This window comes from Carassius carassius, chromosome 3 (genome assembly GCF_963082965.1).
Source record: "Carassius carassius chromosome 3, fCarCar2.1, whole genome shotgun sequence".
NCBI lineage: Eukaryota > Metazoa > Chordata > Actinopteri > Cypriniformes > Cyprinidae > Carassius > Carassius carassius.
Genome location: NC_081757.1, coordinates 12,984,788 through 13,010,552, shown reverse-complemented (window position 1 = coordinate 13,010,552; position 25,765 = coordinate 12,984,788). Strand labels below are relative to the sequence as shown.

The 25,765-nt window shown below is 37.4% G+C and overlaps 3 protein-coding genes across 5 annotated transcripts; 1 reads left to right on the top strand and 2 right to left on the bottom strand.

Annotated features, from left to right (window-relative positions):
• Positions 1 to 2,960: 2,960 nt before the first annotated feature.
• On the bottom strand, positions 2,961 to 12,050 carry LOC132119729 (tumor necrosis factor receptor type 1-associated DEATH domain protein-like). Of its 2 annotated transcripts, none has more exons than XM_059529934.1 (6): positions 11,941 to 12,050; positions 11,409 to 11,455; positions 11,170 to 11,323; positions 10,755 to 11,035; positions 3,595 to 3,721; positions 2,961 to 3,482 (listed from the first exon to the last, which is right to left on the bottom strand). In XM_059529934.1, exons 2-6 carry the CDS (start codon positions 11,427 to 11,429, stop codon positions 3,184 to 3,186), a joined length of 882 nt encoding a protein of 293 aa, XP_059385917.1. In that variant the 5' UTR covers positions 11,430 to 11,455; positions 11,941 to 12,050; the 3' UTR covers positions 2,961 to 3,183. The 2 variants fall into 2 exon arrangements, with proteins under 2 accessions (XP_059385917.1, XP_059385928.1); XM_059529945.1 differs by having other exon boundaries at positions 12,002 to 12,020.
• A 124-nt stretch (positions 12,051 to 12,174) lies between these two features.
• On the top strand, positions 12,175 to 14,515 carry fbxl8 (F-box and leucine-rich repeat protein 8). Its single transcript, XM_059529921.1, has 2 exons — positions 12,175 to 12,476; positions 13,541 to 14,515. The coding sequence occupies exons 1-2, from the start codon at positions 12,340 to 12,342 to the stop codon at positions 14,505 to 14,507; spliced, it is 1,104 nt and encodes a 367-aa protein (XP_059385904.1). The 5' UTR covers positions 12,175 to 12,339; the 3' UTR covers positions 14,508 to 14,515.
• A 645-nt stretch (positions 14,516 to 15,160) lies between these two features.
• On the bottom strand, positions 15,161 to 20,985 carry LOC132119707 (prolyl 3-hydroxylase OGFOD1-like). Of its 2 annotated transcripts, none has more exons than XM_059529901.1 (13): positions 20,742 to 20,985; positions 20,445 to 20,590; positions 20,326 to 20,372; positions 20,142 to 20,242; positions 19,924 to 20,040; positions 19,602 to 19,693; positions 18,866 to 18,994; positions 18,684 to 18,797; positions 16,485 to 16,564; positions 16,101 to 16,360; positions 15,924 to 16,040; positions 15,696 to 15,754; positions 15,161 to 15,587 (listed from the first exon to the last, which is right to left on the bottom strand). In XM_059529901.1, exons 1-13 carry the CDS (start codon positions 20,896 to 20,898, stop codon positions 15,429 to 15,431), a joined length of 1,578 nt encoding a protein of 525 aa, XP_059385884.1. In that variant the 5' UTR covers positions 20,899 to 20,985; the 3' UTR covers positions 15,161 to 15,428. The 2 variants fall into 2 exon arrangements, with proteins under 2 accessions (XP_059385884.1, XP_059385893.1); XM_059529910.1 differs by having other exon boundaries at positions 16,110 to 16,360; positions 20,742 to 20,984.
• Positions 20,986 to 25,765: the final 4,780 nt, after the last annotated feature.

The window sequence follows — 25,765 nt, the reverse complement described above, 5'->3', positions numbered from 1 at the left end:
TTTGTGGCAGCCGAAATATAGCTATATATCTGAGGTTGTTTTGTTTTATTTGCAGACGTAGTGGATATGTCGCACGTTCTGCTCTTTATTTATTTATTTACATATATGTTTTATTGTATTACTGCAGGCCTATTGTGTGGAGCCATACAAAATGTTTCAATTTCAAATGTTTTATTTTACAATAATCATCGCACACCTGCAGGAAAAAAAGAAAATCCTGCACTCTACCAATACTTGGAAAAGTATCAAAAGCAGTTTGGATAGTTTTGCAAGTATTGGTAGTGTGCAGCATTTTCGTTTGTTTCTTAAAATTCAGATATTCAGCAAAGGCTGGAAATGTTCCAGTCCTCTAATTTGATTAGGAGTGCAGGTTCTCTCTCTTTTTTCACTCACATACGCTGTTACAGACCAACTTTTAGCTTTTAGCCTGTGCATTATGTAAGCCTATGTCTACCATTGAATAAAAATAAAAAAAATTATCTAAAAAAATCAAAAAAAATTTTTTAGATATAAAGTGTTATCAAACTGAATTGTAAAATGTAATTCCAAAAAAGAAAAGTCACAATTGCTTGATGTAAACTCAGAATTAAGAAGGAAAAAAGTTAAATTGCAATTGCGCACACAAAGTTTGAATGTATAAAGTTAGAATTTTGAGATATAAACTCGCAATTCCTTTTTTAATTCAGTTGAATAAATAAGCATCCATAGTTCACTGGTTGGCAATATGCAAAAACTTAAATGTGTTGGCTTTTTTTGTTTGAAAAGATACAAATAAACCAATTTTTGTCTGCAACATAAATTAGTCAATTTTTTGATTAACTCGTTTACAGGACTATTATAAACACAATATTACAGGTGACAATTGTGTGTAATTATATAATTATAGATTTTATTATATTTACATTTATGCATTTAGCAGACGCTTTTAACCAAAGCGACTTGCAGTGCATTCAGGCTTTACATTTTATTTTTTTATCAGTATTTTATTATATGTGTGTGAAGGAGAGATGAAAAAATGTCTCCAATTTATTCACTGTTATTCTCCAAATCTCATTTGTGCAGTGATGCTTTTAAGTATTACATTCATATTTATGCAATCAGAAGATGCTTTGAAACAACTTAAAGTGCGTTCAAGGTAAACATTTAAATATGTGTGTCCCTTGGAAATGACACCCCTGTCCAAGTCCCATGCTCTACCAGCCAAGTTACATGAACATCTTTAACATTAGTAGGGGTTTAAAAAAACTGCAGTAATGGAGCACAGATACACTTATATATAATAGAAATATTCTCCACTACCAATCTTACAGTTCTAAAAGATTCCTGTGGATTTCTCTAATGCCTAACCGCTGGCATATGAGCCAGATGTTCTGCTGCTGGATTTGAGATAGCCTCACATAATAATGCTTTAAGAGTTTGTGCTTCAGCAACTGTAATATGGGTGAGATGCTTTGAAAAAGGAGATCACTGAGTGAGTTTATAAATCTAGTGTAAATCTCTGGAGATCTTATGATGTCATCACTCAAGATTTTAATATAAATGCATTTGCATACATCATCATTTTACCCTTAGTGTTTTTCCTCTGGCTTTCTGTTGTCGGCCTGAATGTCAATGTTTGCACAGAAAAATATTGTAAATGTTTGTGACACAAAAGGGTTATTGTGCATATACAAATAAATAAATGCATATACTTCTAGGTAAAGATAAATATCTGATTCTTTGAAATGTGACCAAGGGGAGGGGAAAATTTAATGCATAACTTCAGGTTTGATTTTTTATGCCAAGCCCAGCCCTAACTGCACAGGACTCTGAGCACTTTCTGAACACACCAGTGACACACACACAGGTCACTCTGATGGATTACTTTACTAAGATCAAGAGCAATATCGAGCCACACTGCCTGCTTAATATGCTTTTATCTTTATTACCAAAGTGGAGACAAAATCACAGACCCTCCTTCATCAGCGCTAACGTCACAAGTATGTTGAAATATCATTACCTAATCATATGCGTGTAGCATTTTTTTTTTTTTGTGCAAACTATAATCAAGGATATCTTTAAATTTCTTGATGAATAAAAAAAAGTGTAAATTAAACAGTTAACATTTTACTCTAGAAAACGACTAGGAGCTTCCAAATACCCATAACTTCAATGAATGTGATCTCTTAACCATGTAATACTTTAATGGCAGGTCTGAGTAATGCTGTAATGGAGAAAGGCTTTATCCATTTTATTAATCTGACCACCCTCAATAGATACCATTAAGCTAAAATTAATATCTTAGAATAATAGCATCTTATAGCATATTAGAACAAAATCAGATCCAGATGTTTATTTTTTTGCATTTTTCACATCCGAATATTGATTTCAGGATTGAATTTCTGAAAAGCAATACACGTTCAACTAGGATTCTTTAATACTGCCTCATGTCATATTTATCCTTTCTAGTTTCCTTTAAAAAAATTTGATCAATATAGGGGACCTATACTCAGTGGACCGGTTTGATAATCAGATTAAGCTTTTGGACTTGAAAGCAGTTTATGTAGAAACATTATTATGAAAGTAATCTAAAGTTTAGTAAGATCCTTAATATGCATAACAGGAATTTGGTCCCCACAAAGTAATTTTTAAAGTGGTGTCAAGCTCTGTATTTCCAGTTGTCTTTAACTTATGAGTGTTTTCATGTAATGTGCCGATTAAGAGTCAGTCCATATTAGCTGTGCTGTAGCAGTAGTCCTGCTACACTAAGTGCCTTCTAACAATAACACTGCTCCCTTCAATGTGAAGGGCAATTCATGGTTTGAAAACGCACTCAAGATCTGGAAGTTAAAGTGATGCTGTTTTTAGCATCCACAGTTTGTTGCTCTTATGCGCATAACGGCTCTGAGATGCAACTTTTCCTGACCTGATAAAACGCAGACAGGACAATGTGGAGGACAAATCTTGAGTTACGCATGAAATATGCATGAAAAACTCTTTATTTGAAATTTATTTCATTCTGAACGACGACAAGTGATTGTGAAATTTCAAGTAAGAGACAGATAGAAATGATAAGGTCATGATGAAAAAAACATTTCCCAAAAATGAGAGTGCACACTCTTCAAGTTTAGCTATATATCCTGGATACAATCACACATGTACAAAAAGAACACATACACATCACTCATTCATTCTCATACAGTCTCAATCTCGTGGCTGGATGCCCAGCATGATCTCTCCAATGCTTGTCAGTTTTGTCTCCTCAAGTGCACTGATAAGACGGCTCAGTTTGGCACTCCTGCCCTCTGATTGGATGAAACGCCCAAGCAGTTGATAGGCCTGTTCATAAAGCCCTTCCCTCTCATACTCATAGGAGAGATTTTCGATAGCAGGGCCTTTTAGGGCACGGCAGTTCTTTTGTAAAGCCCGTCCCACTCGTTTCCAATCCCGTCCCACATGAGCAGCAAACCTCTGCTGGTCTGCTGAAGTCAAAGGCCTATCGTCTGAGAGCACAGGGAGGGAGGAGACAAACATCAAAGGTGAAAACTAGTCCGTGATAAAAGAAATACAAATGCAAATTGCATCATCACATACATTTAAATAGTTAAAACTCACCAAAAACTATTTTCTGAAACAGAAAATAGTTCCTGGGCAGCTCCTGCGACGGTTGACTGGGAGGACCGAAGCTGTTCTGCAGCTGCTGCTCCAACTGCGTGACTTCGTCATCTCGCAAACGCACAGGCTACAAAACAGCCATTCATTAAATAAACAGCTGTGTATTTGAAACACCTGAACTATATTGTTACATTCATAGAAGGTAAGGCACATCCTGCAGCTGTTTATTTTAAAAAAAGATATTTAAAGGGCTAGTTCACCCCAAAATTACGAGTCTGAAATAAATTACTCACCCTCATGTGACACTGATGTCACATGTACTGTTTTAACAATGTTAAAATATTTTATGATAATGAACAGGCTACATTCTTCTGGGCCTTGAATGTGGTAGTTGCATTGCTGTCTATGGAGGGTCAGAAAGCTCTCGGATTTCATCAAAAATATCTTAACTTGTGTTCCAAGGATGAAAGACTTACAGAATTGGAACGACATGAGGGTGAGTAGGCTAATTAATGTCAGAATTTTCATTTTTGGGTGAACTATATCCCTTTTATTTTTCTCAAATGGTGTTAATTTCACTGGGAGTCTCACAATAATGGGATATCCTCTCACTGTTTTCATCAAGACTGATACATCAGACTGCTTCACATGACACCTGTACTTCTACATTTGCAGACACAAGGTTCATAATGACATCAGGACACAGAAGGATGGCTTTATAGCAGGAATATGCGGCCAACGGCCAGCTCTAGGAAGGGTTCTGGTCATCCCAAACGTCTTCCATTTAAGGATTATGGAGGCCACTGTGCTCTTAGGAACCTTAAGTGCAGCAGAAATTATTTTGTAACCTTGACAGATCTGTGCCTTGCCACAATTCTGTCTCTGAGCTCTTCAGGCAGTTCCTCTGACCTCATGATTCTCATTTGCTCTGACATGCACTGTGAGCTGTAAGGTCTTATATAGACAGGTGTGTGGCTTTCCTAATCAAGTCCAATCAGTATAATCAAACACAGCTGGACTCAAATGAAGGTGTAGAACCATCTCAAGGATGATCAGAAGAAATGGACAGCATCTGAGTTAAATATATATCAGTGTCACAGCAAAGGGTCTGAATACTTAGGACCATGTGATATTTAAGTTTTTCTTTATTAATAAATGTGCAAAAATGTCGACCATTCTGTGTTTTTCTGTCTGGGGTGCTGTGTGTACAATAATGAGGAAAAAAAATTAACTTAAATGATTTCAGCAAATGGCTGCAATATAACAAAGAGTGAAAAATGTAAGGGGGTCTGAATACTTTCCGTACCCACTGTATATAGATAGATATATTAAATGAGTTTAAATGGCTTAGAAATAGTACATAGAATGGCAGTTTGAGTCTGTGTTTAAAGGGTCATTCCACCCGTGGAGACATGAATGTGTATTGAAAGTGGGTCGTATATATAGTAGAATAGTATCATTTTTTTTTTTTTTGGTCCTTCTGGGCCTATAAAAGGCAGAAAATAACTTTTTAGAGCTTGTGGACTGTAGACAACAATCCCCATAGTGCATTGCAATACTCAGCTCCGCAGGCCACTCCCACTACTCCGCCCATCAATGTGGATTAGTTGAGCTCTCCTCTACGCTACCGATTGTAAATTATTTGGCACAATTTGTTGTGAAGAGTTATTTTGCGACCCAATTAATGTTTTTGTGACAAAATGGTGTGCACTTGCATAGTACCGGGATGTTGTTCAAGAACAAGGAAAAATATTCACAGATTCCCGAAAGATACGGACTTGTGCAAAAAGTGGCTACGGGCTAACGTTATCCAGAGGTGGGTAGAGTACCCAAAAACTGTACTCAAGTAAAAGTAAAAGTACTTCTAGAAATATTTACTCAATTAAAAGTAAAAGTACTAGTCTTGAATAGTTACTTGAGTAAGAGTAAAAGAGTATCGGATAAAAAATCTACTCAAGTAGTTAGTTACTAGTTACTTTGGGTCATATATACTGAGCCTATTTTTATTTAGATATATAGATAAAATGTATGTAATGTATGTGTGCTTGTATAAATGTATATATTTCATCAGCCTTTAGGCCCTACTCCAATTTATGTAATTTATTATAAAACCCTGTCTGTTTACTTAAGTAACAGATATAGGTGTCATGCCATAACATATTTTTAATACGACTGACTTTATATTAAATGTGAATTTAACATTGAAAGTTAATGTGATATAAATATTGCTACTAATCTTTCATTGTTCAGAAAGAGAGCAAATAACATTTACATTATTAAAGATCATTTTCACTGACAGTCTAGATTTGAATCACTCTCAGAAACTCCCATTAAAATCACTGAAACTGTTAACACTGTGAAATCAATATCTTAATTAAAGATTCGTTCACACATCTGCACTTTGTTGTTCCTGCGAGAGAATTCGCCAGAAAGAGGTATTCAGTTAGTGAGCGAGTGAAGGAAGCACCGGCATTTTAGCGATGACTCATCTGAACGCCTCTGATTGGCCAATGCTTTAATAAGCTCAAAAAGATCATGTGTGATTTGTTATAATACGCAGCGCTGTATAAACGCATCTATCTCTGGCTAAGCGCCAGCAAGCAATCACAGATCTGAATTTAGCAGCTGATAATATGACTCGCTGAACGTACTTGCACCAGTGTGATTGTATTAAAATTAATAAAATCTTAATCGGCTGTTTTTTGTCTTTTGAAAGCTGCATTCAACTTGACTCCCCTCTGTTATAAGCCACACACGTACAACAAACTAATGTCACAGTGGTATCGTGTACTGTAATCGAATGTAGCCCAAGTTATTACCTGTTAAACAGTAGACAGCACACGCAGTGTTCATCTAATAAGGATCTCCATCGCTAGCAGTGCAGTTCCAGTCACGTTTTCAACGCTCTTTCTGTTCTTAAACGTTACAACTCCGAGTGAACCACTTCAGACGCTCAGCGCGTGCGGTAGGGAACTGAACGACTCATTCAAACTGATTCATGAACCAATTCACTCGTTTGCCAATTGGTTTGATCAAGCCTTTGAACAGAATTGACTCAAAAGAATGAATCATTCGCGAATGGGCATCGCTCATTGCCCAGAGAAAAGTAGACGGCGCGTTTGGAATAAACTGAAGCAGTTATAACATTTATTGCATTAAGATAAAGTAACGAGAGGAGCGTCGCCCACAGTAACTAAGTAAAAGTACAGATTTTTCCCCAAAAATTTACTCAAGTAAGAGTATAAAGTACCCATCTTTAAATATACTCAGAAAAAAAATTACTCAAGTAAATGTAACGAAGTAAATGTAACTCGTTACTACCCACCTCTGACGTTATTAATAACCCTAAGTTCGGTGAGGACACAACACTTGAAGCACGAAAAAATCAGACGGTGTGCAGTTTACATTTCAAGCCCGAAGATTATGCGCCTAACCCCCTAGGATTGAAGAGACCCGCGCTTTTGAAAAATGCAATTCCTTCAGTATTTTCCTTGCCAGATGACGACGACGAAAAGCCAGGAACGTCGGGAACCACCAGCTCTAGCAGCACTAAACGCATTTGCCTGGAGGTAATGTTATTTCTGACGACTAGACTCTATAAGCAGCTAGTGGCTACGGAGAACACACACTGACATAGTCGTCTGCTGTAAAGAAACACATCTCCTATGATTTTTCTGTTTACGAACTAAATATCTTGTATGTTTTGCTCGCTTGTTGTTTTAATGTGTCTGCCTCAGTAACTAACGTTACACTTGTCAAGAAATGGGTAAGTAAATTTAGTATGTAACGTAATAATGTAACGTTAGACACTTAGCTAAAAGTTATATATAAGTTTGCTATTATCAATGTAAATCAACCATGTTTTACTGTGTTAGTTTGACGCTTTTCATGTTTTTTTAGCTGCTCGTCGCTGTACTGTGGCTCATAAAGGTAGCCACAAACATCCGTTTCTAACATAACTTCGTCTAAATCAAAATCCTCCCCAATGCATCCGTCTGAAAAATCAGTATTTTCCTCCAAGTTTCTCCCGGTGAAATCAAACGTACGGGCACTGATGTGTGATAGGTCTGTTAGCGCATTAGGTACAACCCCCTATGGGCAGACTACTTGTGCTTGTAGTCTTTACAGAAATCCACCCTTTTTACACTTCCTCCTACAATGACGTCAAATGACGATTTTTGCGTCATTGTAGGAGGAAGTGAAAAAGGTAAATAGTGGATTTCTCTCGTCTCAGGGGAAAATGAGAGAATGTTGCACAACCATTCGATAGTATGACTGGTTTTCTAACAATGGACCTCTTAATGCAAATGGGTGGAGTGACCCTTTAAATTAGAATTTTGACAGTTTGACGGAATGTTCAGATCAGCCAAGACTGTTCAGTGAAAGTCTATGGGATTTTTCCAAGGTTTGATCGTCATTTTTAGGAAAACCGTAAGTTGGATCAGTTAGAACAGATATAGCAACCAGAGTCAGAACAGTCTGAAGGTCTGACCAGAGTAGCTTTAAAGCTCAAAGATGAGATACTTTTCAAATGGTCAGAAGAAGAATAATACGTTTAAATACAATATCAGTAAGTTAGCTTTTTCAAACCAACTTAATGAGAATCCCGACAGATCTCAATTCTCAGTCCGACAGCAAGCATTCCTGATTTTACATAAGAAAAATGTAAAATAGGGAAGGAAAAGGTTTGACAAAACCTTAGTGAATAATTATTTCTGCCAAATGTTTACTTACAAGTGCACCTAAAGGAACTGAAAGCAAAAGAATGGTTTTCACATCTCTGACTCTGTAAACGTAAAAATGAATACAGATTCATAGTTCTGTCTTGACAAAGCTGCAGACAGCAGGGAAAAGGGGGTTAAATGCAAATTATAAAATTGTGACCATATAATCATAGAAAGAAAGTATACAAACCAAATAGGCCTACTGACTTTTATAAGGCAGAAAAATGCAAAGTAAAAAAAGTCAATGCATCTAACTCTACAGCACAAATAAAGCTTTGAAGAAGTTGCCAACAAATGCCAACAGGCATGACAGATGTGTGACATCCACTCATCCTCAAAAAAACACTGCAGTGAATTTTGGCCACCAAGAGCATTAAACCATCAATTTAGAAAGCAAATTAGTCTAATAGCTAATTTTTCTATTCACCCTGTATTATTTCTTGTAATCGTTTTAAGAATGCATTTCAATGTTTGATTACCGTATTTTCCGCACTATAAGGCGCACCGGATTATAAGGCGCACCTTCAATGAATGGCTTATTTTAGAACTGTTTTCATATATAGGGCGCACCGGATTATAAGGCGCATAGAATAGAAGATACTGCAGTCAAACATTTGACTGGGTTTGTGTTATGCATCCACTAGATGGAGCTGTGCTAAAGGGAAGGTCAACATTTTGACAGAGCGTCTTGATCCATATACATGGATTTCTCGGCGACGTCATCACTGCTTGCGCACGCAACCAAGAGGCAAAAGACCCGCGCTCTTCGTACCGGAGTAAATGGTTTAGGTGGAGGTGTTGTCGCTAGTCAAAATGCCAAGGAGTTGTTGAGTTGTCAATTGTACCAACCGAGCCAGTGCTAACATGATAATTCATACATGCATCACAGTATGTCCGGATTTTGATTCGTAAACAGTTGGACGTTTTACATAATGTTATATTAATAATATATTAATATGAAACACAAACAAACAGATCCAACTCTGAAATTGCAATTTATTATTGAGTCAACAAGAAATTACAAACAATGCGAAATCTACGTTAATTACAATGTTCTTTTACTGAACTCGGCATAACAGATAGCGGTTTTCTGCCTCCTGGATGCGCGCGCATCCGGTATTGTTTGTATACAAGAAATCCGTGTATACAAGTCGTTTTTTGAGAAAATTAAAGGCTTTTAAGTGCGCCTTATAGTGCGGAAAATACAGTATTTCATTTACTTTTGTACTATTTGGTTTCTGCATTGGATCTCCACTTTATGTACAAAGTAAAATTTACAGCAGAGAATCACTCCAGCAAAATGACTTGTGTTTATTTGCTTTCATCATTGACACCTGGCACTACAATACTGTTGCAATAATTTTAAATTTGCAGACATTTCACAGTTTCTGCAGACACCACATATAATCTACTAGAAAAGTAAAATAATAAGGTTTCAGAACAGTACACATTAAGGGCTGCATGATTAATCGAATGTGATTAAGCGCGATTGTCATGCACATTTTGTTAGTCAAGTCGGTTCTGTGATCAGCAGTAAATCTCCATCACCTGTTTTCAGATAGAGCAGCATTTACTACATAGAGCCATAGTTATCTGAAAAGCTATGCAAAATCCCATTCATTATCGTGGACGATATAATCGTAGGATTATGAAATCGAATAAATCGTTCACGATAATGACAGCTTTTTGCGTATCTTCTCAGTGAATTACTGCTCTGTGTAGTAAATGCTGCTCCATCTGAAAGCATGTGAAAATACCACATTTTTACTCCAAACTCACTTCATAACGTGAGATGACGTGGCTTCTTAAACAGAATAATTAAGGCACGCAATAATCCATTGTATTCTAAGCAGTGATAATGGCTATGTCTATTAGCATTTCATTATAGATGAATATAGATGATGAAAATTATAATAAGAAGAACTCATTAATCTGATAAACCATATATTGTTGTAGTCGTAAGTTTATTAGTCATGCTGAATCAATGAAAGCAGTTAAATCTTCTGCTTATTCAGCTGCAGCAATAGGCATTTCCTGGATTTCTTCTTTGGGGCATATTTGGATTTTCAGTGTGGGAGCGCCCTCTGGCCTTCGGATGAACATTTACTGATAATCACAGAACTGTGCTTCACTGAAAGATACAAATGAAAATCACAGCTTCTGCCTAATCGTGATTCATTGCCTTTGCGATTTAATTTTTTATTAATTGTGCAGCCCTAGTACATATGTTACAGTATTCGCATTTTGTATAGAAAACATTTAGGCAGCAGTCTGAAACATGCTTATGTGATCAAATCAACTTATCTTCTCAGAGATGAAAATGTGACAGCAGTGAACTGTGATTTACTTCCGTCCTGTGCAAACAGCTGCTCCTAAAACTACAGAACAGTACAAATATATCCTGGCAGTCGTATCGGCATAAACAAACATACATACCTGCGATTGACGTATGTGCTCCAGACACATCTCTACATCTTGAAGGCTTTGGTCCAACGTATGTATCCCGGCTTTGATTTGTGTTTCCATGACAGCCCCATCAGGAATAGTGAGAAGGCGTGAGGCATGCTGGGACAGAAACTGAGCAAGCGAACCACATGCATAGCGCTCCAGGAATCGCTGACAGGGAGGCATGGCCATGAATTTAAGTTCCACCCCAAGGAAAGGATCAGCATCATGCAGCTTCAGGATCTCATACCCTTCCAGTCCACCAACAGAATCTGGATCGAACATAATCAGAACGGTATCGATTTCAAAACAAAACATATAAATCTACTGTATATCTAAAACACCATACTCATTTAGTTTCTGAACACTTAATATTTACTTGGTGGCCACTTCTATCAATGCTTACCTATAAGGGTGAGTTTAATAACTTTGAACAGGCTAAATTTTCCTTGTCCATCTTTGTAAAGTGATAAAAGGTTGTGTGTTGGACTGCTACACCCTAAGAAGAGTACAGCACACCCTGAAAATGCACCATCATAGCCGTTGCTGTCACATAACCTCTGCAGATGAAGATAAAATCATACACACAATGTTAATTCACTTACAACAACATCTGGACAGACAAAAAATGTAAACACAACGTACCTTTGTGTCTATACTCTCCATCTTCTGATCAGATTCCTGTCTCAATCCTGTGAGTGTGAACAAACAAATTACACCACGTTTTAAAAAAAACAAAGACATTGTGAAGGCAAAGGAGAGTTCATTAAGATCTTATTAGACTGACACAACAATACATAATTGTTTTGTGTGTTTCAAGATCTAACCACTTCCTTGTAAGACTGTGAGCTTGTTGGTCGATACTGCTACAGAAATGGGGTCAAACGTTAGTGCTTGTTAAATATGCGATGCACATGTTAATAGGTAAGTTAGTATGGTGCCTCACGTTTAAAACAGTTGCATTTACAGTAACAACTTTTTACATTTTTAAAAGGTCAGTAGATGAAACATACACACACGCTCGCTCACACAAGTCTCATGTAAAATGTGACACAAGTCACATTTTAATTCTCTCGTGAACAAAAGTTTAACATAACGCTATACTCTGCTTGCCTTCAATTCACACGATAGCGAACAGGAAACCTGCGCTTTGTTATATATATAACATGTTACTTACACAACGATTTGGTGGACTTTGTCTGAGTGATAAGGAAGTCTAAACAGGCCCGCAAACTTACACGAAAAAAACTTTCGAGGTGTCGAAGCGCTGTCTTGGCTACTAAGACACACCCACTGATATGTTCAATAATCTGATTGGTTGAAAGATTCGCGCATTCTATGTTGATTGGCTAAACGCTCCACATCTGTTTTCATCGCTGCGTTTAACAACGGAACTCGTAACGCAGGAGGAAGTACAGAAGTTTGAGAACGTATATGTTTTTTCCCCCATCAGAAGTCTGACAGACATACAGACAACAGAGTCATCACGAACTGTGCTCGATTAAGAGGTTCTCGGTTAAAACATCTTTTAATTTTAATGTACCGCGGCTGACAGTAGACAAAGGGCTGATTTGGAATGGATCTGCCAGAAGAGATCCTTGCACATATTTTTTCCTTCTTGCCTTTACAGGACAAATGCAATGCATTTACTGTTAGTAAGGCTTGGTCTAATATCATGACACATCCAAGCTCATGGAAAGATACTGAAGTCAGGTAAGAGCTGTTGGTTTGTCTTATATCCGTCTGATATAAGGAAACCCTCCCAGAGGATTGTTTTGTTACTAAGATCTTGCTCTTTCACATCTCAGGAGGCTTAATGGAGATCTCAATTAAACAGCGTGCAAATATTAACTCTGTCTCACGTTTCTCCTAAAAATTCCCAGGAGAAATAATAAGAGTACATACAGTAGCAATAAATGTACTGACTTTTATGTTATAAAGAAAGTTTAATAATTTATTACATTTATATGTATTTTTTAAAAATCTCCTTTTTGATAGCGGACTGATATGTTGGTCATTCTGAGCTCAGTTTGAGACATTGTTGAGATCTTATGAAAATTTTAGAACAGGTGTGAGATTTCTGGGGTTTAAAAACCTTGGAGAAGCAAGAGACTTTAAAAGTCTCCATTAGCTCTCAATTCCTCGTTATAATCTCATTGCTGTCTAGGAGAAAGATTTTAGTTAATAAAGACTCTCCTGTGTGATTTTCTTCTTCCTCTTTTTCTTCTCCATGGCTCCATATTTGACCAAAGGTTCTATGCTGATTAGGAACCTTGATAAAAGCACGTCATTAGTAAAGACTTTGAACCATAAACTGCTATATTGTCATAAAATTGTCACTTGTACCTTAGTTAATAAATACTCATCATAATAGTAACAAAACAATAAACAGAAATTATGCTTGTCTTGCTCTGTTTGACATTTTTAGTGCTGTCAAATGATTAATAGTGATTAATCACATTCCAAAATAAAGGTTTTTGTTTACATAATAGATGTGTATGTACCGTGTATATTTATTACATAAGTACTATATATATATATATATATATATATATATATATATATAATTTATTAAATATAAACACAAACATACATTATATATTTAGAAAATATTTACAGGTAAATATTTATATTCATAATTTGTATTATATATAAATATTTTTCTTAGATATATTAATGCATCCGGTCAATTGACATGTGCGTAATAAAAAAACAAACTTTTATTTTGGATGTGGTTCATCGTTTGACAGCACTGTATATTTTATCTCTCGTCTTAGGTGTGAGTCAGGAACCAGTGTCCCTGACAGATATTCTGCTCTTCTGCCACTGGTCAGAAATTTGAAACTGAGAATGTGTCTGACCGATCCAGCCAATCGCAAAACAGCACTGTGGGTGCTGCGGCAGGCAGTTGCCAGCGGTGACGGGCGGCTGGAAGGACTTTCCATCTGTTGTGTGGGGAACACACCTCTCTTTTATGCTGGTCAGGACCTGCAGCAAGGCTTAGTGGACATACTGACGGACGGGTCATCTCTAACTGTGCTTGACCTAAAGGGTGTACCCTTCACCCTCAGCGACTCCTTCGTCAGGAGTGTGGCAATGCTTTGCCCTGCTCTGCAAAGGCTTTACATCAACAATCACTCTCTGGTGTGTGGCGTCAACGCTAAAACTCTGAGCCAAGTGCTGAAAAGCTGTCAGTCGCTCAGCGTTCTTGGAGTTTTCCAGGCCAGTCTCTCACAAGACGTCTTTAAAGATCTCATGTTGCCTGAAAGACCAGCACTAAAGAAACTAGAGCTCCGTTGCGAACGTTCGCTCAAATACACCGTGCCTCTCTGTGACCAGATATGGTTAGAGTTAAAACTGAGACACCCACGTCTCTGGGTGGAACTTGAGCTGGACCACACCCTCCCCGAATTGCACGTTCCAGGGGTTCTGCAGCCCAGCATCCCTGTCCGATGTCTTCGGCTGCTCACTTGGACTTTGCTGTTGGATGAGGTTCGGATAGTCAGGCAGAGTTATGCAAACACGCTAGAGGTTCTGGAGCTGCAGACGGTCCCGTCTCCTGAACTTAACTCTGAGTTGATAGCCTTAGCAAAGCAGTGCATCAAGCTTCAAGAGGTTCACTGTTATTGTGTTGTCTCGCAAGAAGTAATAACAGCATTCTTAACGAACTGTCCTAATCTCTGCAGATTCACACTCAAGACACATAAAGAGCCTCACCCATGGACCTCCACTAAACTACAGTAATGCTCTCACCCTATTTTAAGTCTAATCAAATAACTACATTTGTGACACTGAGTGATTATGCGAAATACTTTTACAGACGGTCAGATGTTTTTGTTTGCATTTAACCAGAATATGCTCTTTGGATCATTCTGAAATGATGCTGGAGAAGGTGATCATCAGGTTTAGTTCATGCAGCTCAAATTCTGTCATTACTACGGCAAAATGGAGACAAACCAAATACTAAGATGTGCTGATATTAAACTTTACTCAAATATTAAACTTCAAATATATCTCACTTGAAATCACTGAAATCTAAAATATTATTCTCTCATTAATTACTCAGCCTCATGTCATTCCAAACATGTACAACTAACTTTCTTCTACAGAACACAAAAGAAGTCATTTTAAGCGTAAGTGTCGGGAATGGACTTCCACTGTATGAAGAGAGAGAAAAAAAGTTTCTCAAAATATCACCAAATATTTCTTGCTCCAAAGAATAAAGAAATGCATACAGGTTACACACACACTCATATATGCATACAGTTTCAGAATGACATAAGGGTGAGTAGATAATGATCATTTTCACTGATGTTCTCATACTTGATTGGTGTTTAACACTTGTTATAGATCTGTGGTATAACACAATGGGCTTCAAATGAACACAAATGTCAATGTTCATGTGTTAATTATTAACATTTATTGACATCCTAGCACAGACACGCTTTTAACAATCAAATGATTACATTTAATTCCGAGCATCACACTTAACACTGGATTTTTGTAGTTGGGAGTAAAACTTGCAAATTCAAAAATAAAAAGCTCAAACTTATTTCGGTTTGTGTATACTAAGCTCAAAATGTTAAGAAATGTATAGCCAATGCACTCTGCTTTTGTATAATCACATACAGTCAGGAAGTCTATCAAACTTTTGATTTTCTCTCATCATTCATAGTAATTAAAAGAGAAGTCATAGAAAGCTGGGGTATTCTGGGAAGAAAGTTGGCTGGAGCTGCTATTATTGATATGCTTGATGAACTTGAGGGTGTCTTTGTCTCTGTAGACCAGAGCGAGGGAGTTATCTTCAGGATACACTGTCAGCAGCTACAGAAAAAACACAGTGTCAACAAAATAAATAATGTGCACTAGTCTGCCATGTTTGCATATGTTATAATATAAGAAATCATTAAATGGAAACAAACCATCACCTACCTCCTCATCTTCATCATGTGCAATATAGGATGTAAATCCCCCGAACTCAGACTTCCACCCTGATAGAGAAAAAAAAAAAAAAATAAAATTAAAAAAAAAGAGGCTGATGTTTGACTCCTAATATGCTCTTGCACTTTTTTTTTTTCAATCCGGTGTCCCTCGATCAAAATTAAATCATACTGAATACAATTATCAGCTAACTGCAATTGTAAATGTCAGATATCATACCTGCACAGCCCATGTGAAGCTGTAGATCCAATGCATACTCTCTTCTGACAGAATCATGTAACAATGTATAGTCGCCATGCGTCCAGCGACGCAGTTCTCCTACACAAGTAGGAGGTCCTGCAAGAATACACAATTAAAATGATTGTAGATATAAAAATCATTTAAAAAAATATACACGCTGATTACCTTTGTCTTTTTTCTCAGTTGATGAAGCATCAGTATTGGATGCTGATGCTTGTGTATTTCCCTCTCCATCTCCGTTTTCAGTCTCACTCTTTCCATCTTCATTCTCGCTCTCATCCTCATCGCCGCACAGATAGTGCAGACGGAGACCAGTCAGGTTGGATAGGAGGATAAAGAATGACTCAGAAGAGAGGAGTTCCCAGCACTCCTGTACACAAGATGGGACGCTCTGCATATCTACACAGCCATAACACCTAAACACAGTGACGGGCATAGAAACAAAATCACATGAAACATACCAGAAAACAAAACATCCAGACAGGAAGAGATTAATAGTTGAAATATTATCAAACAAGAGACGGCTGGTTTGGTTCTCACCTCTTATTGGGTGGCCCCTTCCTCCTCCACTGGATTTCAGACAACTGCAGTGCACTGCGCACCAGCCTCAGTTTCTCTTCCTGACAGTTAAATGGCAGAATTCAGGATATCAGCATTATAGATACTTTTGTGTAAAAATACAGTATTTAATAGTTTCTGATGAATGAATGAGGCATTTATATAGCGCTTTGTGTATTGCTGTACACCCAAAGCTAGACAAGGGCCAGCAGAAGGAATTCAGACAGGCCACCGGGGTTACACCCCTAACTCTTTAATGAGATGTGCCATGGGTTTTTAAATGACCAGTCAGGACCTCGGTTTAACGTCTCATCCGAAGGACGGTGCTTTTTACAGTATAGTGTCCCCGTCACTATACAGGGGCGTTAGCACCCACACATACCACAGGGTGAGCACCCCCTGCTGGTCTCACTAACACCTCTTCCAACAGCATACTAGTGTTCCCAGGAGGTCTCCCATCCAGGGCCTGACCAGGCTCAACCCTGCTTAGCTTCAGTGGACAAGCAGTCTTGGGCTGCAGGGTGATATGGCTGATAAAGGGAGGTATTTTTTAACACAAATACACTTTACAACAAGGTTAAATTCTTTAACATCTGTTAACGCATTAGGTCTCCATCCAGTTGCTGGTCGAATTACAGGCAGATCTGAATGCATATGCATATGGTCATAATACAGAGGCGGGATTTAATTGGACTAAATGATCGGAAATCGGCCATTCTGGAGTTTAGGCATTTCAATAAAAAAAATTATGAAGTCAAAACAATGTAAAAAATAAATAAAATGGATGCATGGATCAATAGCATGCATTTTGAAAATAGATGAAATTCTGAATTTCAATTTCACAATGACTTAATATATAATAAATTATAATTGAAGAAATTAATATGACTTTAGATTGAAAAATTCTAAAGTTCACAAATTGAACTTAATTGTAAAATGTTATGCTAATGCACACAAAAACAGTTTTTGCATATTCATTGCCAGTAATTTAGCTCTATTTGTGTATTGTACATATAGCACAATATAAGCATATTCTTGCATGCAGAGTTTGCAAATGTCTTACATGTGCAAAAATATAAATAAGTAACTTAGACACTTAATTATTTAAAACTTACTCTCTGACTGCATGCCTCTAGTGTAGTCATGGGACATGTCACTAAATTTCACATCTACAGGAATTTCTCCTTTGCATCAATTATACATGGACCTCCACAACAGCACAGACTAAAAGGGCCTTATAAAAGCATCGTCTGGCAGAGTTTATTTAAAGGGTTATTTCACCCAGATAGCAAATTTATGTAATTAATAACTTACCCTCATGTTGTTTCAAACCCGTAAGACCTCTTAAGATATTTTAGATTTAGTCCGAGAGCTCTCAGTCCCTCCATTGAAGCTGTGTGTACGGTATACTGTCCATGTCCATACTGTCAGTCTATTGTTCGCTATCTGGCTCGGCTCGGTGTTCATCTTCAGTTCTCTCTTCACAGCAGTTCAGTCAGTGTACTGTTTGAGTACATGAATTACTCCAGGATATTGGTTTGTTTGAACTCAGAGGAAGTGTCAGCCACATTAAAAAAGTTAACAGCTTGTCATTTGTGGATTAATGCGTATTAGAGATGCGAACGGTTTAAAACGATTCAGTTCGATTTGGTGAACTGAATGATTCGTTGGCGAACCGGATATCCAGACTGCTTTGATTTGAACTCTCTCTCACAACAGACACGGAAGAGAAGACAATGCTGAATAAAGTCGTCTTTTTTAAAAAAAAATACATTTTGGTCCATAAAATTTCGATGCTGACCCTGACCCTCTGATATCACATGGACTACTTTGATGATGTTTTTCTTACCTTTCTGGACATGGACAGTATACCGTACACACAGCTTCAAATGGAGGGACTGAGAGCTCTCGGACTAAATCTAAAATATCTTAAACTGTGTTCCAAAGATAAACAGAGGTTTTACGGGTTTGAAACATCAGGGTAAGTTATTAATTACATAAATTTGCTATCTGGGTGAACTAACCCTTTAAGAGGTAATATATACAATTCTTAAGCATGTGCAAATGTGTTTTGCTCATGAACGTGCATCGCCAAACCCTGATGTTCATTTGTACATGTATTACTATACATTAAACATAACTGAACATTTTTGTGTGATAACAATGATGACGATGACCAACCTGTAAGAAACTAGGCAAGCAAATCTCAGAACTCTCTTCGAATTCCTGCTGTACCCGAGCCTGATAGCGAGGATCCAGGTACATCTCATTCACCCACTCAAACAGCAAACTCTCCTGTAACAAACTGAGAAGATACAGGCGGAGTTTTGGCAAAAACGTTCTCTCATACTAACTTGACTTACATCTCTGGGGATATGAGTGTGACGGGGAACTGGGGCTTCAATGTAGCGTGAGGGTCTTGGTAGAGAAGGGCCATGAAACCAGCCACTCAGAGATAAACGGCACTTCTCCTCAGAATGAACCTCTGCCACCTAAGAGAGTCACTACTGCAGTTTAGTTCATTAAAACAGATGTAAATCACTGATGAATGGAGAACCAATCCTTCTGATCAGTGTTGGGATTGTTGAAAAGACACAAATGAAGATATTTTAAAGAATGTGTTTATTTATTGTAGGACAAATCCAACATACATGACCTACAATAACTAAAAAAATATTTTGAACAATGTTGATAACCAAACAGATTTACTTACCATTGACTTCCACTGTATTTTATTTTTCATACAATGGAGGTCAACGGGAACCCTAAACTGATTAGGTACCAATATTATTCAAAATATCTTCTTTTGTGTTCCACAGAAGAAATTCATGTTTTTAATGACATACAAATTATGACAGAATTTTTATTATAGGGTGAACTAAACTAAAACAGTTAAAAAACACAAACTTGTACAAAAATCTGAAATGTTACCTTGCTGAGGCACTAAATTTACAAAAAAAATAAAAGCAAACAGCACATAACAAAAAACTACTAAAACTGAAAAGGAAACTAAATTTATAAAAAAAAAAAAGCTAATTCAAAATATTAAGAAATACTATAAAAGTATAAAAAATAATACAAAACACTTTTTCTAACTACCTGATGAAAGGAGATGGGGGACACTTCAAAAAACACCAGAGAGTTCCAGCAAGGGAGCAGAGACTTGACAACACTCACAGGCTGACAGTGTTCTGTGAAAAATACCCAATTATTAATTTAACCAACAATTAAATATATTCACGCATGGTCCTTGTGTATGATTCATTAATACATATTGTATAATCGTACATAAAAATATGATTTCTTGAATATCATGTTTCGGCTGTTTCATGTGGACACAAAGGGCATGATCTAACTTATTTTAAACTTAAGACAAGTTCTGTGGGTAAAATGACACTATTTATGCTCTTGTATCTCACACCATCAGTGCCGAACAGATCCAGTGTCCCTCCATCGTTCACCTCCCAGGGAGGAACCAGATAGAGGATGAACGCAACTCTTCGTCCCTCCAGCTCATCATCGTGACACAGCAAAACATCTGCACAAAGAGCAGCGAGAGACATCAGGAATCCCACGGAGAGTACACCAGCTGCCGAGCATCTCCCCAGTGACTGGTCGAGAAGCGGTCAGGTGGTTTACCTGTATGCTGGTACTTTGCACAGGATATATCAACAGTCGCCTCCAGATCCACCTGCAACACTTCTGACAACCAGACACGAAACCCCCCGAAAATCACAGACCTGAGATCCCAACAAACAGTACGTCCGTGAGCAAAACAATGACAGAATCTTTCATGCAAAAGCTTGTTTGAACTCTGGTGCACCTTATTTGTGAGATATGATGTTCTTTTCTCTCTCTCAGGTCATCTGACTGCCAAAGAAACAGAATTCAGGACTTGGTTTTCACTTCGTCATAATATATACCTATAATTCAGACCGATACCTGTTGAAACTTGTACAGATCATTTGACTTGCTGTTGAAATTCAGCTGCAGGAGCTCTGCTTGCAGACTTTCCACAAAGCTCTGACTCTGCAGGAAACCAGTGATCTGACAGTGAGGGAAGGGTTCACAGTCCAGGTGGATATCACCTGAGCACAGAGACAGCAGGGATTCACAGACATGACAAATACACAAACCAGGTTGCTTCATTTCTAAAAAGCAAACAGATTCTGAGAAATTCAACAGTAACTGTATAAAAGACTGTTGAACTCACTGTGTCACGTGGGTGGACAAACATACCATTAGTGTAGCTCTCTTTCCTCTGCCATGCGTCTCTCATGCCTTTCTGGACAGATTCATCCCTCAAATCCGAATTAATCACGGCGAGTTCATCTCGTTTCTCTTTCTTATTCTTTTTACCCGTTTCGGAAGCATTTTGTCGTTTTTTAGCTGGCATAACAAGACCATGAGGGAATAAACCCTGGGGGACTTTTGTTTTCTCTTTCCGGGGTCTTCTTCGTGCGGATTCAGTCAGAGGCGCTTTTGGATCGTGACTGCCCCTCCAGGTCAGCTGTGGAGTAGCGCAGAGTTTCTCTGAAAACGCTTTGAAATCATATTCTGATCTGATCAAATAGTCGGTCCAAAAAACAACAACAACAACAACAACATATACACTACCGGTCAAAATTTTGGGATCAGTTAGACTTGTAATGTTTTTTAGATTAGTCTCTAATGCTCATGAAGGCTGAATTCATTTGATAGAAAATAGGGGAAAAAAAACGGAATCTTGCTAAATGTTATTACTATATAAAATAATGGTTTCTATTTTATTGAATAAAATCATTACACACAAACTGAAGTAGTTTAAGTCTTTGGTTCTTTTAATTGTGATGATTTTGGCTCACATTTAACAAAAACCCGCCAATTCACGATCTCAACAAATTAGACCAATAAAAAAAAATACAAAAATAAATAAGATAAAAATATTTTTAATGAATCGTTGGCCTTCTGGAAAGTATGTTCATTTACTGTACTCAATACTTGGTAGGGGCTCCTTTTGTTTTAATTACTGCCTCAATTCGGTGTGGCATGGAGGTAATCAGTTTGTGGCACTGCTGAGGTGGTCTGGAAGCCCAGGTTTCTTTGACACTGGCCTTCAGCTCATCTGCATTGTTTGGTCTCTTGTTTCTTATCTTCCTCTTGAAAATACCCCATAGATTCTCTATCAGCTTCAGGTCTGATGAGTTTGCTGGCCAGTCAAGCACACCAACACCATGGTCATGGTGCTTTTGGCAGTGTGGGCAGGTGAAAAATCCTGCTGGAAAATGAAATCAGCATCTTCAAAAAGCTGGTCAGCAGAAAGAAACATGAAGTGGTCAAAGATTTCTTGGTAAAAATATATTGATGTCTTGATCCCAGTCTCAGACCATTCCTTTTGAAGTGCACTAAAATTCTTGAATCAATTTTGCTTGACAATCCTCATAAGGCTGCGGTTCTCTCTGTTGGTTGTGCATCTTTTTCTTCAACACTTTTTCCTTTCACTCAACTTTCTGTTAACATGCTTGGATACTTCTTTGGCAATGAATGTTTGTGGCTTACCTTCCTTGTGAAAGGTGTCAATGATTGTCTTCTGGACAACTGTCAGATCAGCAGTCTTCCCCATGATTGTGTAGCATAGCGATTCAATCTGAGAGACCATTTTGAAGGTTCAGGAAACCTTTGCAGGTGTTTTGAGTTGATTAGCTGATTGGCATGTCACCATATTCTAATTTGTTGAGATAGTGAATTGGTGGATTTTTGTTAAATATGAGCCCAAATCATCACAATTAAAAGAACCAAAGACTTAACCTACAGTCTCTGTGCATGTAATTTATTTAATACACAAGTTTCACAATTTGAGTTGGATTAATGAAATAAATGAACTTTTCCATGACATTCTAATTTATTAAGATGCACCTGTATATATAGGTGGTAGAGAGAGAGAGATCTGGAAGCTAGGACACTTTTTTCAATATTTTTTTTTTTATTAATTTAAAGTTAAAAAGGAACAGCATTTATTCAAAATAAAAGCCTTTTGTAACAAAAGTATTTTCTATTAATAGATTTTTAAATATATTTTAAATTTACATCTTCACTCGGTTTAATTTAGAAATTTGACGCCTAGATATTTTGCCAACGTGCCTACTGTCAGTTATTTCTTTGTGACAAATCAAAATTTCTGTCTGCTAAAAACCATTAATACCATGGCTTAAAAGAGATAAACATGGTTACAGAAGTTAAATTGTGATTCAATTATACAAATTGTGACACAGGTCATAGTATTTAAATATTAACATTTATTACAATTTAGTAATAAATAATAATTAAGTTACACTTAAGACATCAGCATCTAACACTAAGATATTATAGAAAAAAAATATATATATACACTTTTGTACAACAACAACAAAAAAACTAACATCATGTAATTTAAGATAATGGTTTATGAACCAACTTCAGCACTGACATCTGCACAGTCAAAAAATCCCCAGATAACACACTCTTACTGTATTAGACGCCCTGGGATTCTAGACAGACGCACACACACACACACTCATAGGTAGAAACCAGCAACAACCAATACATAGATCTTGGATATGAGGGGTGTAGGTTACTGTGGTTAGCTTGAAAGATGATGGCTTCATTCCCAGGGGATTTGGTTTTACTCTTCATACTGGACCGCTGATGTTACACACTTATGTCCACCGTCTAGCTAACACTCTGCTCTCATTTTTCTGATGCTAATCTGGATTTCAGATTTCAAACCTAGAAAGCTTTATTATAGGTACACTAGCAGTCAAAACTGTTTCACACAATCTTAAACTACTTTTGATGTGAATGTGTATGCTTAAACTCTGAAAAATACAAAAAAATATATTATATACATAAATATTAATTATATTATATATCAAATACATACTATGTATTATATATATATATATATATATATATATATATATATATATATATATAACAAATATTTTGTTAAAAAAATTACTATAAAAAAATACAGTAAAATACGCATGCATATATTACCTTTCTACCATTCAAGATTTTGGAGTCAGTAAGATTTTTAAATGTTTTTGAGTCTCTTATGCATTCAGATAATAAAACTTATATTGTAAAATGTTATTGCAATTTAAAATAACTATGTTCTATTCTGATATACATTTAAATGTAATTTATTCCTGTGATGCAAAGCTGAATTTTGGCTCTTCAGGGTCACATGATCCTTCAGAAACCATTCTAATATACTGATTTGCTGTTCTAGACAAATTTTCATTATTATCCAAGTTGAAAACAGTTGCTGCTTAATATTTTTGTGGAAAGTTGAGAGTCAGTAATATATATATATATATATATATATATATATATATATATATATATATATATATATATATATATATATATATATATATATACATATATATACATATAAACATCAAACCTTTTTACTGGTATTGTGTAAGTACAAGGAAAAAACTGTGAAACAGTTCTTAGATCATTGGCCATCACATTACAAGCATGTTTTAATCAGCATGTGTCAGTGGGGAACACATCATACTCACTGGAAATGGCCAAGGGCTGTGGCAACCTGAGGCTGTGGATGATACAAACAGGAAAAAGGCATTCCATTTGAGTGCACCTAGAACAGGGAAGCTGGGACAATGTAGCCACATTTCTGATGCAATACACAAATAGATTAGGACTATATATAGTTTTCATTTGGTTGGTCCCACAGAAAGCATTAATCATATATTACGCAAATGAGCCATCCTCCCCAGCTCGGACAAAGAAAAATATCATTAACATCATTTACACTCACTTTCCTGGCTTTAGTGGGTGGAGACGCCAAGGTCTTTGGCCCGGTGGGTGGAGACGCTAAGGGCAGAGGGTGGAGCTGTATTATGGATGAGCCACGAGGGAAGACTCAGAGCACGTTCTTTGTCTTGCTCCTCACTGGGGTCTCTGAAAAACTTTTCACTCGAGTGGGATGGACTTTCGGTCTCTGATTGAGTGTAATGCCGTCCACCGACACCCCTCCAGAGATCTGCTCTGAGAACTGGGCTTGGGTGCTTGTTGCTACAGGCAATTCAGAGACTTCCTTTAAAAAAGCGATTGACTTTCTTGTTCTGGGTCTGTATCAGCACAAAAATTATTGAAATTCTTAGTGCACAATTACACTTGCGCCCTGTTATTGTAATAAATATATGCATAAACAGGAAATGACCATTTAAGTCTGAGGTAGAACGTCTACCTAATAGAGCCGGCTCTTCTGTGAACATATCCCATGGGCTCTCTCCATCCCCAGACATCTCCCCGTTCCACACAAAACCTCTGGGAGATGGAGGGATGGGTTTAATAACACATCATCTACTTGGAACAGCACTGACCTTCTTTTGTAAAATCTCACCTTCATATCCTCATGTCCTTCATCTGGACATGAGCCACTTAGACCGTCCTGAGCGGCCATTGTTTGGTTTGCACTTGACGCGCTGGTTGGATGTGATTCTTCAGGGGGCGGGGCCAAGTCATTTGGCGTCTCACTCTCACTGTCTGCACTTGCACGCACTGACATACATGAGACAAAAACACATATGCACAGTGCGCCACATGCACGTTGAAATCTGGTTGAATGCCCAAAGGGTTGTCATGAAAAAAAGCAATTAATTAGACAGCAGACAGTACTGGGATCAGCTGTCATCAGCTGCCTCTGTTCCTCCGGGATGAGAAGAAAAGGCACAGGGACAATGAACTGCTCCTGTCCCTGGAAAAAACACACCCATTCGCAATAATAATTTATCTGGTCAACAGGTGGTGCCTTTAAGTTTCCAAGGAAGCAGCTTTACCCTCCAGTGAAGCCTCTCTCAGTGAGTAGGTGTCGCCACAGTAGGAAAATATGTTGCAGACATTATTTATTATTAGTTATTTTCTCTGTTGCATTATTCAGAATATTTATTATAATGTCATTGTGCCACACGTCCAACAGAGAGAGCGAGACCCCTGGGAAATTAGATACATATTTAACACATATCCTTATCATTACTGTGTCTTTGCTTTATAAATGACATTACGAATCCAAATTACAAGCATTCAATGCAAGAGGTGTGTGTACATGCAAGCTATTCAAAGAAACACAAAGAGAAAGAGTGTGTGTGAGCCTAACCAGAGGCTGAACTAACTGAACCCTCCCTGCGGGATCTGACAGAGAGCAATACAATTAATACTAACTGTTCAACACATCATCAACACAAAAACACGCTGAAGTTCAGTGTATGATGTAC

Coding starts and splice junctions, on each gene's coding strand:
- LOC132119729 (XM_059529934.1), bottom strand. CDS start 11,429: ATGGAGAGTATAGACACAAAG. Junction 11,324..11,408: donor TGGAGAGTATAGACACAAAG/GTACGTTGTGTT, acceptor CTTCATCTGCAG/AGGTTATGTGACAGCAACGG. Junction 3,483..3,594: donor GTTTCAGAAAATAGTTTTTG/GTGAGTTTTAAC, acceptor CTGTGCTCTCAG/ACGATAGGCCTTTGACTTCA.
- LOC132119707 (XM_059529901.1), bottom strand. CDS start 20,898: ATGCCAGCTAAAAAACGACAAAATGCTTCCGAAACGGGTAAAAAGAAT. Junction 20,041..20,141: donor TGCAAAGTACCAGCATACAG/GTAAACCACCTG, acceptor CTCTTTGTGCAG/ATGTTTTGCTGTGTCACGAT. Junction 19,694..19,923: donor GGATCTGTTCGGCACTGATG/GTGTGAGATACA, acceptor TATTTTTCACAG/AACACTGTCAGCCTGTGAGT.
- fbxl8 (XM_059529921.1), top strand. CDS start 12,340: ATGGATCTGCCAGAAGAGATCCTTGCACATATTTTTTCCTTCTTGCCT. Junction 12,477..13,540: donor TGGAAAGATACTGAAGTCAG/GTAAGAGCTGTT, acceptor CTCTCGTCTTAG/GTGTGAGTCAGGAACCAGTG.